The following is a 17,727-nucleotide window of genomic DNA, read 5'->3' on the forward strand; positions in this document are numbered from 1 at the left end:
ACAACTGAAAGATGCCTAGGTACACACAGATGGTGCAGAACAATTTGCCAAGAGCAACATTCATTCCAAACACAAGGTGATGCACCAGGACAAGCCAAGAAAGAATGGAGCTTAATTAAATTTCAATAAATTAACATAAAATCTGGACACTGCACTCTGTAACAGCTCTGTCTCAAACACTGCCTGATCAAATCCCTTGGACTGTGGTGTAACAGTCCCTCCCCCTTCCATGCCACCTGGACTCCAGGTATTTCAACAGTACTGGTAGCCTGCTGTACCCTGGGGAGGAGACAGATGCCCAAAGGCTGCAGCAAGAGCAGCTCCTCTCACCAGAAGTCCTTTAACCCAGTCACACCCCTCCTGCCACTTGAGGGGAAACAGAGGGTGCGTAGTTCTCAATAAGCTGGAGCAAAAAAAATTATCATCACAGCAGCTTCACTTTTGTACTGACTAGAAAATACATATATAGGCTGGGGGGGGAATGAAGACTTGTGACAACTGCACACAAGACACAAATATTATCTGCATGGTACAAGATCAGAATTTGAAAAGATCAGAAGCTTGCATGCAAGTTAAAACTCACTATTATTAGTCCAATTTCCATTCTCATCTCCTTTGTTAACTCCGTGTAAAACAGAGCTCAGTTTTCTTCAGCATGTAGAAGGAATACTGATGATTTTATATCCGTTTGGAAATATTCCCAGAAGCAACCAAGTCATTGGCAGAAGTTAAGGGAAGTTACAAGTCCACCTGCCTGTTTAAGCTTGAAACAACTCTTAAGCCACATGCTGCTTGACCCATCTCTTCTCAAAATCCTGGTGCCAACCTCCCAACAGCTCCTCACTCTCCACATTTTCAGTGCTCTCTTTGGTGATCGCAAATCACTGTTTGATAACCATCATATAAACCAGCAGATAAGCACTGTAAAAAAGAAGTGACTGACCAGCATACACATATTTTTTAAAAATATTCTAATTTTTTCCCCTCTGGTGTTAAGCAGGCACACAGTAAAACAAACAAAACACCGATCTGAAAATGGATTTTCTGTCTAGATGGCTTTAAAGAAGACTGAAAGATGAAAAAGCCTGAACCCTTGGCACAGGGAGAGACTGTTCAAAGTGAACACCCCTAGAGAATGAAACACCAGAGCGAAAGGAGGAATGGACAAGCAGATAAAGCTGTCAGTTCTGGCAGAGGGGAGAGGCTAAGAAGTTCCCAAACCCCAGACTAAAGCCCAGGATGGAAAGAATCAGTCAAAGCCAGGCTGTTTTGAACTTACATGCACCCTAGAAAAGGTCTGACAAAGATACTTTAACTCAAATAAAACCTGAAGGCTTGAATTTATTCATGAATAAGCATTATTTCTTTTGTGCACATTCACCAGTAAGAGTTTAAAGGACCAAAATTCAACGTTGCTACTTTAAAAAAAAACCATAAACTGCTTAACTCACTGGGCATCCTAAGCAACACAGATACATTTTGGTGTCTGCTGGATGTGGCAGAATGAACACCTTTCTGACCTGCAGAAGCAAATCAAAACAACAGTTTGAAGTAGATTTGTTTTGAACCACATAATGTTCTATGTGTATCTAAAAAAAACGAGCTGAAAACCCCCAAACCTTTCTGTGGCACAGCAATTGTCACATCAAAGGATTTTTCACACCCCTGACTACACCTGGTTCCCTTCAGAGGCTGCTCTGGATGCAAAATAGATATGCTGTGAAATAAAAGCTACTTTGCATCATAATGTTGCCATTATATGTTAACATCTAGCTCTACTATATATTTTCTTTTAGTTTAGTGTAACTTGCTGCATACAGCCATAGAGACCTAATGCAGTTTATTCAGCTCTTGTGCTGCACTTTTTTCTCCACCAACTGCAAGTTAACTGATTTCAGTGGATATCTGAACACTGCCCATTTCCTCTGGGCATACCATGACATTCTGAAAGCATCCAAGTAACTTTGAATAAAGCACCACACAGAATTCACAGATCTCATTGACGGCAATACTTTTTATTAGAAAGAGTAACAAAGTGCTTCCCATAGGATTCACAGAGTTTTTAAGAAATACAATTTTTCCTTTTTATATGGACAGTTTTGATGTGATGATGCTTCAGTGCAAACAGGGTTCTCCAAGGTTCTCCTGCAGAGCTTCTCTGTACACACTATTTCAACCATTTATGCATTTGGCAGGTGTGAAACAGTACTGAAGAGTCCATCCCTTAAAAACAGAGGTTATGTAAAACACTTGCAATGTCACACTGACCAACAGGAACTATATTGTTTTTTGTTTAACACAGATTTAAGGGACATTCTTTCATACAGTCCTACACACAGATGCATAAAGGTGCTTTCAGTTCTATCAATAATAATAATATGCAACAACATAAATAACATTATCAATTTTTACTATATAGACAACAGTGAAATTGTCTTTTTCTTTTTTAAAATTAACCTCCTGCTTTTTTGGCTAGGGACATCCTTTGAACATTTGGTGCCTCCTTTGCCTTCCTACTAGGTCTGGATGGAGTAAAAAACACAAGCAAGGACTGTTCTCCCATTTCCCCCTCTCTTTTGGCACACATTTATGATCAGATCTCTTTGGACACATATGCATCATTTCATCCCAATTCATTTTCCACTCTTTATGTCTGATTCTATCCCAGCTCCCCTTTTTCCTTAGCTCCACCTGCCTTCTCTGCAAATGAGAGGGAGACAGTACAGTAATAGCACAAAATTAGGACAGACGCTTCAGTACAAACTGTTATATACAAGGGAATGTATGAAACCAAACAGGAGAGGAGGATTGTTCATGCGATGCATTCTTCTTTTTCCATTTTCAGCCAACCTTACACCACTAGCACTGCTTTTTCAGGTTTTTAAAATTGCAAAACTTCTATAAAGGACAAGACATAGTTACCCTTAAGAGAAACCACCTAAGACATTTACTAAACACAATCTCAGTCCCAAAGCTACCCCACCTTTTCCCAGAGTACATGTACACAAACATGAACATCGAACAAACAACTGAATTCATGAGTGCAAGTCACAGTTCTGCTCATACTGAAAGGTCACATGCATATAAAACATGTCCTCACTGAAGTTGTTGGTCACACCCGTGGTTCACTGTTCTCCCTTCCTTATGTACAGAGCAAAATCACCACTTCAAGGAAATACCACATGCCATCTCACAGCACAGCATCTTTACACAAGAGAACTACTGCAACAAGGATATCACAGACACACTTTTTCCTATGGGATGAAAGGAATTAGATGAGATCCTTTGTACAGTAACTAGATTGTGAGAAGAAAGAGAGGATTTTTTTTTTTTTTCCACTTTTAACAACAGGATGCTTTTGTAATACAGCCCTTATACAGGAGAAGAATATACATGACCCCATCATTCTATCTATAAATCTGCAAAGATGTAAACAGATGTTCTCCTTCTAGGGGAATTGAAACAAACCCAAAGCTTACCCCCTAGGCACTTTTGAGTATAGAGCTCCTGGCTCTGAGTTCAGCCTGTACTTGCTGCTTGCTTTGGGACTTCAAGTTGTGAACAACAAAATCCTCGTACCCAGAAACACCTTTTGCTATCCAATGTTTCCCTGCCACTGGCATAACTATTTAACCAGGTGCCAGTCAACACAGGCTGCCACCAAACTACACAGCTGGGCCTCAGTCCCAGTGCCCTGTAGTCCTGCTGGTTCAGCAGAGCCTCTTGAAACCACATGCAGGGTCATTTGAAGAGATGGGACCTGCCTCCTCAGAAGGATACCACTTTCTCATTAGAAAAGCACAGAGACATGTCTAGAGATGGCATTTCAGTACAAAAGATTCTAGAGGAGCTGAGTTTTCATGTTCACTGCCCTAACTAACAATTGTCTCCCTAACAGGAAAGTCTGTAAGAACTTTCCAGGGCCAGGAGTCCTGGAAACAGAGCCTAATAGACAAAATGATCCATGCATAAAGCTGGACTTTCAATCCAGTTGCAGGACTGGGATTATACAGAACCCTCCCTAAACTTTAAAAGTCTTTGAATAAGACAGCATCTTCAACTAATTTATTGTTTTAAAAACATTTAGGAAAAAAGTCACTGCAAAAAGTTAAGCAATTTTCTGTACATTTCACATCTCCTACTGCATCTCTTTAAGCAAATTTCACTCTCTCACAGATGAAGCCAATTTTGCAATTAAGTTTCTTGCTAAAAGTAATGTACAGCAAATATTAAATTGGTAGCCTATTTAGCAGCTGTAGTAAAGTAGAAGTAGTAAAGATTCTGTCCCATTTTTCTGTTTCTCAAGAAGAGAACTTGGAAATACCCAGCATATCCCTGGGGTGGCTACTGGAGAGCTGAGTGAATATTGCACCCACTCCTGAATCTATGTAATCTATTCTCTAGGTTGTGTGGCCCATGACATATATAGGTAGGCATTTTTGCTGCCTAGTATGGAAAGGAACCAGTTAAGACTACTAAATAAAATGACCACCTGGCTTCAACTCCGTTCTTGCCTTGCATGAGGAAACAGGTCCAGTTTGCTAAGGTGCACAAAGCTTTAGCTTGTGTGGGCCCACACTGCAGCAAATGTGGGAAGCATTGAGAGATCTGGTCTGGTATCTGCTTGTTCAGCCACTTCTCACACCACCCAGAGGAAGCAGACAACATTCTAGCACTGCTGTCTGGAATGGCAAGTGTCCAATGCTGCAGCTGGAACTACCTACAAACTCCATGAATTATCCAAATATTTATCTTAAGAAGGAGGGCTGGGGGAAAGAGCAAGTACAATAAATAAAGAGAGAAAAATAGCAGCAGGAGCTGAGTACATTTCCAAAAAACAAGGCAGTGCTACATTAGGCCACTTGGCCAATGTAGGACTGCAATTTCTCCTGAACAACAGCTGAAGTCTTGTGTGAAGTCACTAGCATTAGTGTAAGAGCATTTTGCTGGTATGGTTTGTTTCCTGGGGGCTTACTATAAACTACACTAACCAAAGTTGCTTTTGTGTCTGGAAATTGTGTTCAACTTATGAATGTTCGTCCTTGCAGGTTTGTTACCAAACCTCCCTTGTGCAGATTTAGCTTTTCAGCAAAACATTAACAAATTATGCAGATTCAGGGAACAAACAGCACATGAGCCCCCCCCAGCAGTGAAACATAACACTCACATCAAGTGTCCTTTTAAAACCAGACATGAAATTTTCACTATACAAAGCAAGAACATGGGGAGACAGGAGGGGAAATGAAAAGCCAATCCTTTGGCTAAGGCCCCAAAAGCCTGTAGAAAACAGTACATTTCACACCATTATACTACAAACATCTCCCTTCTTCCCACTAAAAGATGGAGTAGGGCACTGCTGATTTGGCTTAAAATATGATTTTAGTCCCCCTCATCAGAAGTTCAACAATTTGAAGCATTGCAGCTTTTGATGTACCACCCATTTACTTAAAACACATAAATCCACTGACTTAATGACAGTGTTGAAATACATAATCCAAATAGTACCTGTAAAATTTTACTGTTGTACATAAATAATGACAAGGCACAGGACAGCCACCAGTCCAAGAGCTTGTAGGCCAAGAAACCAGAGCATAACCCAGAAGAATATGATTATTACAGGTTCTACTATCCGTTCTCCAAAGTACATCCTTGTGAAGCCTATTCTGATAAGGCTTTTGTTTAGTTCTCCAAAGAGAGTCCCCATCTTTTTATAGTCATCTATCACAGGTTCCGTGGTGTGGTTCCTTTGCTCTTGGTGGACCTGCAGATGGAAGATAAAAAGAGGAAATATGTTGCACAATTTTATTATTGTGACTCTGAGCAAGCTTCTCATCTGTTTCTACCTGAATGCATAAAACTGAGATACATATGCAATAAATCTACTCCTTAAATCAAGAGACTGAAAATGCTACATAGCTTGTGACCCTGATACAATGCTAAGGATGCAATTTGTCCAAACCTGGGACACCTGAAGTGTTACTGCAAATATATGACAGCCTCCCTCCCCTCCAGATGCCACTCTAGAGGAGGTGTAAAGCTCTCCTGCAGGTATACATCTTACCTGTCTGTGCAATCTGCCTGTGGTTGTCAGGGCAACCATTATGGCATGAGATGCCTCTAATTTCATGGGGGGGGCCCCGCTGAATTATTTTCAGAACTTCTCCAGAACAAGAATGATATCAAACTATTAAACATGAACTATGAAGTATTTTGCACTGAAGCCCAGGGAACTGAAGGGCTACTAGTCACTGCTGAAAGAAAGGCACTGGATCAGACCAGGAAAGCGACAAACATCTATCCTGATGTTGGTGTAGGAAGCCATGCAAGTCAGGCAAAGGAAGACAGACTCAAGGACTGCACAGATGCAAAGTGCTGGTATAAAAAAGTGAAGGGAAGGAGAAACAAATTATGCACTTTTTGTGAAATAAAAAATGTCAGAGAAAATGTACAGGAAGGCAGAGGTCCATCTTTAAATGAGGATGCCACAGGTAAATAACATTGCAGAAAATACAAATTTTCAACACGTAAATGGTAACTAGATTAGAGCTTGAGATCCCATCTCTCTTCCTCATTGTCCAGAGATTCTTTGCACAAAATCTTATTGGTTTTTGTTTGGGTATGACAGGGCAAACATGCCTTCAAGATGATGAACATGAGTCTTCTAATGCTTCCATTAGGCAGCAGTGAAAACACATGCAGTAGGTACTCATAAATAATTCGGTTGACTGATCAATAGGTCCTACAAATTGCTCACAAGCTCTATGTGCAATTAGTCTACTCCCATATTCAAAGCAAACTTGTTCCATCTTCAAGGATGAATGTTATTCTGCATCCCCTGTTCCATGGCATGGTCTTGGTAGAGAAACAGAAATTCCCTTCCACACCAGTGCCAGGCTCTCCGTTGGAGATAAAATAATAAAGTGAATTATCATTCTTACAGAGAAGCATCCAGCAAACACCAAAGGAAGCCAATACCACACTTTAGGCCACCATGCAGAACCTGCTGGCTGAATGCTCTGGGTAAAGCTCTACAGAAGCTGCTGGAAAAAAAAGCCCAAGAAAACCCCAACAGTCCCTCAACTGAAAGTACCTGGACTTTTTTTTTTTTTTTTTTTTTTAAATTTACTTATTCGTAAGGAGTCTGATTTAAGCTTCAGTCCTGAATCCCATAAAGGGACAGGTAAGAGACATAAAGGGGCAGGAAGCCTAAATAGTAATGTGTTCATAACTAGTACTCTGTTCACTCTTTCTGAGATTCTATGGAAGAGCCTGAGACAGGAGAACTGCAGTACTGGGGGTTATGTACAGGCAGACCCTCCTTTGCCTCTTTTCAGCCTACTTTGCATGCCTGGATTGTTTTCTCCCTGGATTTCCTTCAGCATTTTGGCTTTAACTGTATTTTAACTTTATTTTAATTCATTTTAATTCAAAGAAACATGGACTCATCAATAATCCCAATGTTTCAAGATCAGTCTCTTCCAGAAAAGCAGAGCCTCTTGTGAAGTCTTGTAAACTCGGTGGGGCTGGAACACAATGGAACTCTTACCCCTCCATTCCCAATGAGCACAGGAAGACAAGCACTCTTAGCCCATGTGTACACTGATCAAAGAGAAGGGATGTGCTGGGAAGGGAAAATACATTTATTTGCTTCCTGCATGCAGAGACCAGAGGGAGCATGTGACAGATGATGGTGGAGGGGATCAGAGCACAGTGCAAAGACCACTCAAGCAGTGCAAAGACCACTTCTGAGAGAACAGCTGGGAAATCAATACATTTTCTAGCCATGGCCAGGGCAACCAGGAGGGGGAAAACAGACACATCACTTCTTTGCCCCTGGCTTGTTAGTGGCACTCAGCAAGGTCTTGAAAGCCTTCACACAGAGTAAGGGCAGCACTGGCCAGGAGGTTGCCAGCAGGCATAGGTCTGCAAGCTCCTCTCACAGCTCCCACTGGGCTAAGCAGGATTAACCACACGTGTCCATGCCAGCAGCATCTTTCCTGGTATGAGGCAGCTGCAGGACACGCGATTGCAGCCCTGCTTGCTTTGATAAGCTAACAGCAAGAAGTTGCACACTGTCTCTTAAACAAGGTAAACACAGTAAATTCCATCTCACTTAGGCTGTCCAGGTATTTTTGATTTTTTCATTACCCCACCCTCACCTTCTCAAACAAGAGTAGATTCATGGATTCTAAGGCAAATACACACAGGGAGCTGCCAGGCACAGAGATTGACAAGTGTATGCTTAATTACAGAACAAGCGTCAAGTTATTTTTCCAAATATATTTCAATAGCTTACAAAACCTTTCAAAATGATCATGGAAATTCTCAAGACTTCAAAGTCTGCTTTGGTTAATTCAGGCTAAGTATATCTTGCTTCAAGCAACTCAGCAAAAAGCAAGTGAAGCTGAGAACAGATCATCAGTCATAAAACACTGATGGCATATTTTTCTGTACTACTGCATAATATTTCACATGCTGGACAAATACATTTCTTCAGAAGTGTAGCTAAAACAGAACCTTTAGGGCAAATCCCAGTAATGTTACAATACCCCAAATTGCTAAGTAATAATAAATAAGCTTTAACATTGCAGCTGGAATTTCTTTCACTAACTTTCAGGGCAACAGTAAAATGGCATGCAGTCCCATATATGTGCCATAGCTCTCAAATCATAACCTCAGAACCAAATTCTTTTTTTCTGCCAAAAAATACTTTCTAAACTATTTTAGAAATTGGCTGTCTTCAGCGAACATACAGTTCCCAGCTGACTCTTTAATTTTTACTGAACTATTTTCATAGGGCTGTTTCCATACTCATCTTGCTGAATCAGCCTGAAGCTAGACAGACACTACCATAACAGACAAAATGTGGAGAAAGAAATGTACCCATTCCGACAGCTGCACCCCCTTGCCTTTGCAAACCCAGAGCTTCCTCTGTAAAAGCAGAAGTTTCTGTTTCAAAGTTTTAAAAATCAACAACCCAGCCTAGGCTTCACTATTTTAAGAATCCATTGTGTATCAGGAGGGAGCAGAGGGAACTTCTTGACCTGCACTAGCACCAGAGAAAACATGCTTTCCAGGCCCTTCCCAGTTGCTCTTCTTGTAATTAACAGGTGCCGTGCAGGGGGCACTCCCAGACTTCATCTGCTACAGTTCAGGAGGGAATGTAAGAGAAGGCCACTTCATCTGCTACAGTTCAGGAGGGAATGTAAGAGAAGGCCACTTCATCTGCATTCCTTTGCCTTTCCTCACTCTTTGAAACAGAGGAGTGATGAAGAAATTCAGAGGGCCTGGGAAACAGCAGTGTAGCCAGAGATCTAGATGGATATAGATTAATGATACATGGGATATTAGATACATGCCCAAAATATCTTCTGAAAAGAGAGCAACAGCAGCACTGCCTCCCAGACAAGAATTCTCTTCCCAACTTCCTCCAACTGGCTGAAAGACACCAAATATACAAATATGGTATTATTCCTGAAGGAGAAAGGAGAACGAGACTTCCCTAAGTGATTAAGTCTAAACTAGAATGTATTAGAAATGCTAATTGCATTTGTTTCCTAACCTAATGTTTCTTATCAAATTACTGTAATGAATTACTTCTTATTGTAATTTAAGTTAATTTTCCATCAATATAATTTTATTTTAGACTTACTGGGATGATCCAGTCTGAATCTATCCTCTGTCAAGTTTGAAACCATTCCCCCTTGTCCTATCCCTACATGCCGTTGTAAAAAGTCCCTCTCCAATTCTCTCCTTCACCTCTCCAGGCTGAACAGCCCCAACTCTGTTAGCCTGCCTTAACAGAAGAGGTGCATCTTCATGGCCCTCTTCTGGACTCATTCCACCAGGTCCACGTCTCTCCTGTGCTGGGGGCTCCAGAGCTTGTGGCACTCCATACTCAATTTTGTATTTGGTTTCTAATTTTTTATTTTAAGTAATTTAAGTTAAAACCAGAGTTATCATACAGAACAGAAAGAGAAGCATCTGATCTGCTCCACTGCTCAACATGCACAAACAACGTACTTCACAGACCCATTGTTACCTGCAGGTTCCCATCAACCACCTCATTTCCTCTGGTCTTCTCAGATGTTTGGTATTATAAAATTTCCCTCCCTTTTCAAAATGGCACATTTTCATCAGCAAAGCCATGGTCTGCTGTCTCCCACTGTTTACTGGCAGAAAGTCAGAACTTGAAGATCCAAACTCTTAAAAACTTTTATAGTGAAACCTGGAACTAAATTTTCCCCTCTGTTAAGGCCAAATAGCTTAGGGGTTTTGATGCTTCAAGGTGAACCATGACAGGCCCTCGAGCATATGATGCAGGATGTCACAAAATCACCTTTTTTAAGAATGAAACCCCACGAGGAGATCACAAAGGAGCTACTAAGCACCAAGTTCAGTTTGTTTCCAGAGCAGCTAATGCTCATACATCCCTAAAGTGCTTCTGAAAGAAAATCCCCCCATGTAATTGAATCTTTTCCTTGACTAGCTTTAAAACAGCAAAGAAGGCAAAGTCCTACTCATCCTACTGAACCCAACTAACATCCGGTTGTGGCTTTTCCAGTTATGTTTGTCATCAACACAACACACAAAACTCCTTGTGTTCTGACCACTAACTACCCCTGCTTATGGCAAACTTCCACACATTCACCAAAACTCACTGCTTCCTAAACTCAGGAAAACACATGGTATGTCACGAGCAGAGGCTGCTCCACACCAGTCTGACAGGACAATCCTCTTGCTTACTCCATTCCTATCAAAGGGTGCTCTGACCAGGTGATCAGTGAAACACGAGATCCCATCCAAACATCCTCCCTGCAGAAAAAAGCCGTCTTTGCAGTGAGTCATATGCTATTCCCTAGAAGAGAAGGATAAAGTTAGCACTGAACTTTTCACAGTGGCCTACGACTGATCCCTGTCTGCATCTCCCATGTGTAATGTAGCCAGTTTATGGTCTTTTCCCCCTCAAATTGCTGAGAGCACACAGCTCCTGCATCTGACCATTTGCAGATCACACCAAGAAATCCTTGGAGGATGCAGAACACAGAGATCCAAGAGGGACACAAAACTATCCTACACACTTGGGAAGTTATTTTCCTGTGGCTAATCAAAAATAGCATGGGAGCACAAATTTAACATTTTTTTTTTCTGCTGGGAGGGCTGAATATCTTTAAAGTAACCACAAGTTTTTGTTCTGTAACCTCACCCCTGATGTGGCCATGTGGAGAACAGGTATAGTTATGGGTTTCCAGGCATTCCATCTGCTGAAGCAGCAGCTTGATCCACTTAGCCTAAGAATCTTGAGATGGTGTGTTTAGTTTGAGAATTTTTTGTCTCTGTGTAAAAAAAGTTACCTCCAAGTAACTAATCTGAGTGAAATAACCAGATAAAGTTCAAGAGCCTTTGTTCTGGGGGAGGAGGGAATAGATGAACATAAGGAACCTACTCCACATGAAGATTCAGGATGTTTTGTTAAAGAAAAAAAAATAAAATCCATTCAACCTTTCTAAAGGTACAAGATCCATTAAAAGAAACCAAGTAGCATTCTTCTATTTGGTCATGACTAATGAACAGAAGAAACCTCAATGGTCTTCTCTTGCTCAAACAACCTGAAAAATTCCCACCACAGACTTAACAGCCCCAGACTGAGAACAAGTCTATAATTGCCTCTTTTCTTCCATGACTGCCTGAAAGGGCATTAGACAAACACTGAACTCCAACAATGGAGGAGAAAAGGCCAATGAATTGAGAAAATGACTATTCTCCATGTAAAAGCTTATGATTTTACAGTCAAAAAAGTGCTGGTGGGTAAAGAAGGCAATGAGAGAGGACACAAAGGTATACACAGCGTTCACCTCCAACACAGAAAAGCAGCAGTGTCTTCAAATTGTTTGACATGCCTCAGATCACAATTCATCATACATACAGTTATAAAAGAAAGAAAAAGAATGGCATATTTGAGAGAATTATTTCCACATTATATAGAAAAGAAATCACTTTTGAGTTCCATAGCAAGCGTGTGTTTAATGACACCTAAATGAGATATTAAAAAACTCCTGTAACAAAGAATGCAGGGATGGATGACTTTCTGAATGAGATGTTAAAAAAAACCCCAACCCTCTAATAAAGAAATGCAGGGATATCACATTTACATACCCATCTGCACATTTAATTTTTTTTTTCCAAGGAAGAAGTTTTCCCTGCAGTATTTAACCGCTCACTATCTATTTTACTCCAGTCATGGCTATTTTTACTCCAGGGAACAGGTGGTGTGTGTGCTATGTGAAGCCCACAGACACCTAAATGTCAAAAAAGCCAGTGAGATATGACTTTAAGAACAAGCTTACTTTCAAAAACAGGAGTATTTTCCACTAAGTTGGGATGTTAATGTTCAGAAGAGAGTGCCTTAGAGGTATCTTTTTCAGAAGATGCAAACTAAAACTGAAAATACTTCAGGACCACTCTTAAGAAAGAAAAAAAAAAGAGAAGAAAGCGAGCAGATGACAGAGACCAGAATGGAAGAAACCACAAGTTCCCTCCACTCCAGAATAAGAGACCAACTTCTGCTGGGTGCAGATAGGGACACATGAGCCAACACACAACTACAAATATTTAATAGTTGGGTAGCCAGCCATGAGCTGATGGAATGAATGATCCAATCTTGCCGGTACTTATCCATATGACCACCCAGTGTATTGCCATGGACAGGCTCTGGAGATTTGCAGACAGAAGCAAGCAGCAGGTTCCCAGCTGGTGGCCTCCTCTCTGTGTAAACCAGAGCCTCACCCCACTGCAGGGCACCAGCACAAACCCTGCTGATACACTGGCCGGGTGGGTGCTGCCTTTCTGCCTCTTACTCCTCCACATATGCTAAACAGTTTCGTTGCTAGTAACACCTGCCATCAGATCAGGATTTCACCCCGCTGCCTTGTACTTAAAAGGTATCTATCTTACTGTTAATTAAAAGAAAGTGAAATTTGCCCAAGAAAGGCAAATGATTTTATTGGAAATGTTTCTGATTTTCTGCCTATTTACTACAGGAAGAGACCGGTATCCCTTTGCATCCTTTGCTAGCATAAAACTATCAATTAGTATTTAACCTTGTAAATGTAAGCAGTAAAAATATCTTTATATTCAGCCTTAGACTTTAAAGATAACAAAATTAATTTCAACTATCTGGAGAGAAAAAAACGCCACCAACAACCAACCAAGTCAATTTCTCTAGGCTAATTTTAATCTGATATTTAACTATGAAAATATCAATAGATTTGGAAATGAGGAAAAAAAAAACCCTCAAACCTCAATTCCAGATGAAAAACAAGACAGAAAAAACTAAGTTTAACTTCTTTCTATGTGAAAAAGAAGCAAATGCAAGAAGACTAGAAAAATTCTTAATACCAAAAGTACTTTACAGCAGCTACCAATAAAAGTGACATAGTGGGAGGAAGTTTAAACAAAAGACTGCAAAGCAAAGATTGTGTTAACATTCATTTTACAGCAAGAACTTAGAAATCATTTATAAAATTGAGACAAGATGTTTCTATAGAAACAAGCAACAACATAAGAAAAGCAACAGCGCCGGATTCCCTTTAGTCAGGTTTTACAGCAACTCAATTTTAGAATCAACAGTTGCTGGAACAAACTCTGAAATACCAGGAGAAGTTTTGTGTTGAAGAAGTTTTTCCAGATACTTTAACTTGTGTATGGGTGGAACAGAGATAATTTCAAAAATAATAGAGGCTTTCCTTGATAAACACATAAAATATCCCATAATTTCGGGAGTAAATTCCCCATTAATACAGCACCAGATGAGAAAGTGTGAAAGACAGGAACCTGGCACAGGAGGGTCCATGAGAAGAAACCTGCCTGCCCACATGTCTCTCTCTGCCTCTCTCCCCCACTTTAGGATGCTGTTTACACTCTTTCTTATGCTCTTGCTGCTGTCCCTGTAACTTGACACCATCCATCCAGCAATTATACATAAAGACTACATTAAATGCAATATCTAATCCATCTTTTCATTATGCCTGCAATATTTAATTTCCACTGGATTTCATTTATCAGGGTCCCCCACTAAAACTGGTCAGCTTGACTCAGCACAAAGGTTTGCAATCCCCATACATTCACTGTGGTCTCAAATGCACCGGCTTGCTGAAACGCAACAACTGTTAATTTTGTCTTTTTTAAAGAGATGATATTTCTCTTCGCTTCCATCTCCAAAATACCTTTTTCTTTAAGAAAATGGGATCTTCCCATCATTCAAACAGAGCATATTATCCTATCTATTGTAGGTACTACATGTATGATTGAAGTGTTGGGATTTTTTTCTTCAAATGCTGTTAAGCCCCAAAAAACTTAATGCTTTTAAGAAAGTTATTATCTATTATTTTATAATTATGAACCTCTGCAACAGAGTTAATTTATTTGTAGAGCCAGAGCAAATTTGGGATTAAGTCCTCCTCAAGTATGGCTACTAAGCTGGATTTACTTTTGGAAACAAATTCCAACAACTGTGAGCAGGGAGAAAGCTACAATTTTCAGATTATCTTAGTGTGGAATAAATTAGAAATAGGTTTCCAGTCTTAGGCATTACAAGTTGCACATATACAAGTGTACTTTAAAACATTCTTGGTCATTTCTGACTTATGACTGGAATTATACCATTCTGGGCAACACAGCACACAACCACCTAATAGTCTAATGAAGATTTTACACAAGGCATACCACAGGTCTGTTGATATTATTCTCTAGTTCTGTTTCTGCTCATGCTCCCTATTCTGGAGAAATACTAGAGATATTGTAAAGTTATTCAGAAACTTCAGGGCTTGAATTTAGTTAAGACACCCATACGTCCTCAACAAAATTCTCAAAGCCCTTTTGTAACAGCACCTCTAAATCTGAAGCCATCTATTAAAAGATAAAATACTCCACTTACACCCATAAAACACTGTTCAAAATAAAAATAAAACATCCCAAAGGCTTACAAACTCAGGTTAATGAAAAGGTGATAGTCTATGTTAATAAATCTACTTGCAAATACACGTAACACATATTAACTGTGCACTTAAACATTTTCTAGAAGACTTGGTTTTACACTTGTACAGCACTGTGGCTTCTGCATATCCTAAACCAGTGTGCACTGGAGATCCTGGCCTCACTGAAGCAACTGGGAATTTTATTATTGCCTTCAACTTTGATTAGAAGGAACTAAACCCAATTCTTGCCCAGCCAGGGAAGAGCCCACAGTTCTCAGTACAGAAGGCAACCACAGAGTTCCAGCTGTCAGAACTCCACTGTGACACACACCTTGGCTTCAAAGTCCCTACAGACAGACAGGGTGCTGCGCATCCCGCTACCAGCACCCCATGTCCGGCTGTAGGGCATGTGCAGGATGCAGGCGATGCGAAAGCAGGACTTCTGCATCAGCTTTTATTAAACACACACTCATGCTTTTCTATTCTTATTGAATAGTTTAATTTATAGGTGGTGATGAGATTTAGAATGCAGTAATATGACAGAGGCTAACCTATTTTAGGAAGTGGGTTAGAGAAGGAGGTTTGAGGTCTTTAGCGATGTTGAAAATACAGGACAATTTATGTGTCTGACTAATACCTATCAAAAGTTAGGAAAAAAATGTGACCTTCAGGGGCAAAGCAGCAACCTACTCTCACAGCTTCAGGAGCAGCTGAATCTTTGGTTGCCTTCACTTACTACTTCTGAACCCCAGCACAGCAACACAGGAGATGTAGAAGAAACTGCCCAGGTCCTGCAGTGCTTTGAAGACTAAAATAGGTGTAATTACCTTTGCATGCAAACCTACAAAGGATACAAATCAAATTATCATTCAGTTCAGCTTTCAAATCTAATCACAGAAGTAGGTAATTCTACAGACTGTCGCAATAATGAATTTCAAAGGCTATGGATAACGCTTAGTTACATACCCTTCTATTCTTTCAACAATGTATCTGTCAGTAATTTCATTAAACATGACTGTGTTGACAATAAAAAGCTTCAATAAAAAATTGAAGTCAGAGGATTTGACATTAAATAGATTTATTTCCTACAGAAAACTCTTTCTTAAAAAAAAATAAATAAAATTAAAGGTTGTACTCATTATTACTTAGATCCTGCTTGTCAGGAAGGTATTCTTTTAGTTTTTATGTTACAAGATATGATCTTACACAAACTGTGTTTATTTTGCAGGAAATGGGAAAAATCAAATCACACCCAGGTTTGAAGCCCAGATCCTCACCTAAAAGTCCTTCTCAAAAAAGGCCACAGGATTTTCTCTCATGCATGCTTTACTTCACACCAGATGAGAGAAATAAGAATTTATACCTACACCAAAGCAGATTATGACTCCTTTCTCTTGCATCACATATATGACTAAAGTGGCACATGCATCTATAATTCAGGTGAGAACATGGAACAGGAAAACACAGGCTGAGGACCAGAGTCTGTGTTAGCAGTGCAAATACCCTCAGCAAACACAGCGACAGCGCTGGGCCTCCACGAGAGACTCCAATAAGGACCTAGCCTGGAAACAGGATCCCTGCCCATTGGAACAGCAGCGTCAGCAACAATTCCTCCATGAGAGCAAAAAGGGCAGGGGAAGCTGGTTGAGAGACAACTGAACACCCCCATGAAAGCAAAAAAAAGTACAGAGCATGACAAGGCTTGGTGACACAGGAGCCCCTCCAAATCAAGCTACAAATTTGTTCTTCTCTTGAACAAGAGAATCTGGGACCTCCTGTCAAAGTTTGCAGCAAGTGGAGGTACCACCAACTCCTTGTGTCTTCCCTACACATAAAAATAAATTTATACTGCTTACTTATCCAATTATTATTATTTAACTGTTATTTTATCCAACATTTAAATTCTCTCTGTATATTAAATACAAGCAAGTGATAATCTTTATTTCTAAATTTAGTTTATTATTTTCCCAGCTGACTGCACGTCAGTATGCAGAAAAACTACTCTGTGCTACAACAGTGAAACATATCCAATAAATAGGAAGGATTTTCCCCTTCTTCCTTGTGGCCTATTTAAAATTTCTGCTATCCTATTGTTATACCCAAACTTGTCAGAAAGGGCCAGGATCACTACCTGAGCCTGAGAAAAGAGGAAAGTGAGTTTGTCAGCCAAGTGTGGCCGTGGCCATCCAAGCAGTAACTTTACCAGTTTCATCTGAAATTGTGTTTAGGCACCATTGGAAGGCAGCTCTTCAGCCTGCACCATCCCCTGAAAACACAACACACCCGTCACTAAGAAGCAGCTGTAAAGTGCAGAAAAAAGCTCTTTGGCGAGGAATTGCAACTAGTTTGAGCACAGTTACACATCAGATCATCTGATGCAACTTTTTAACCTCTATTTCCAGGGAGGACAGTAACCAGAACCAGCAAGTATTCCTTACTTACCTCCTGTGACATCCTGCAAGAGGGCTTATGGACACAGAGAGAGAGCTCTGAGCCTCCCTTGGTGCATCTGTCCTTACCCTACATTCGAGCATGTGCTCTGCTCTGCCCCATTTTTCTAAAGGGGCAAGAAGATGCGCTGACTTATGTAAATGTGGCTAAGTGAATTCTCAAGTACCAGAACCTTTCAGAGTGGCTCGCTTCCAGATGTAATGTCAGGCAAGTACTACCAGACACTTTCCAATATTGAGCTATTTCAGCTGTGACATGGCTCATTTATGGTTAAGTGCAGAGCATCTTATAAGAATTTTCA

At 40.3% G+C, this 17,727-nt stretch overlaps 1 protein-coding gene across 6 annotated transcripts in view; it reads right to left on the reverse strand.

Moving 5' to 3' along the window:
* Positions 1-1,994: 1,994 nt before the first annotated feature.
* FAM241A (family with sequence similarity 241 member A) overlaps positions 1,995-17,727 on the reverse strand; it is a 223,398-nt gene continuing 207,665 nt past the window's right edge. For 4 of the 6 annotated variants that reach the window (XM_086891652.1, XM_086891653.1, XM_086891654.1 and 1 more), the window contains one exon: positions 1,995-5,761. In XM_086891652.1, the coding sequence (XP_086747778.1) occupies positions 5,722-5,761 (40 nt within the window). In that variant the 3' untranslated portion in view covers positions 1,995-5,721. Of the gene's footprint in view, positions 5,762-5,959; positions 6,143-17,727 lie in introns of those variants that run through there. The other 2 variants (XM_023924740.2, XM_086891649.1) reach the window with 2 other exon arrangements.

Source organism: Cyanistes caeruleus, chromosome 5 (assembly GCF_971803275.1).
Source record: "Cyanistes caeruleus chromosome 5, bCyaCae1.hap1.1, whole genome shotgun sequence".
Lineage (NCBI taxonomy): Eukaryota > Metazoa > Chordata > Aves > Passeriformes > Paridae > Cyanistes > Cyanistes caeruleus.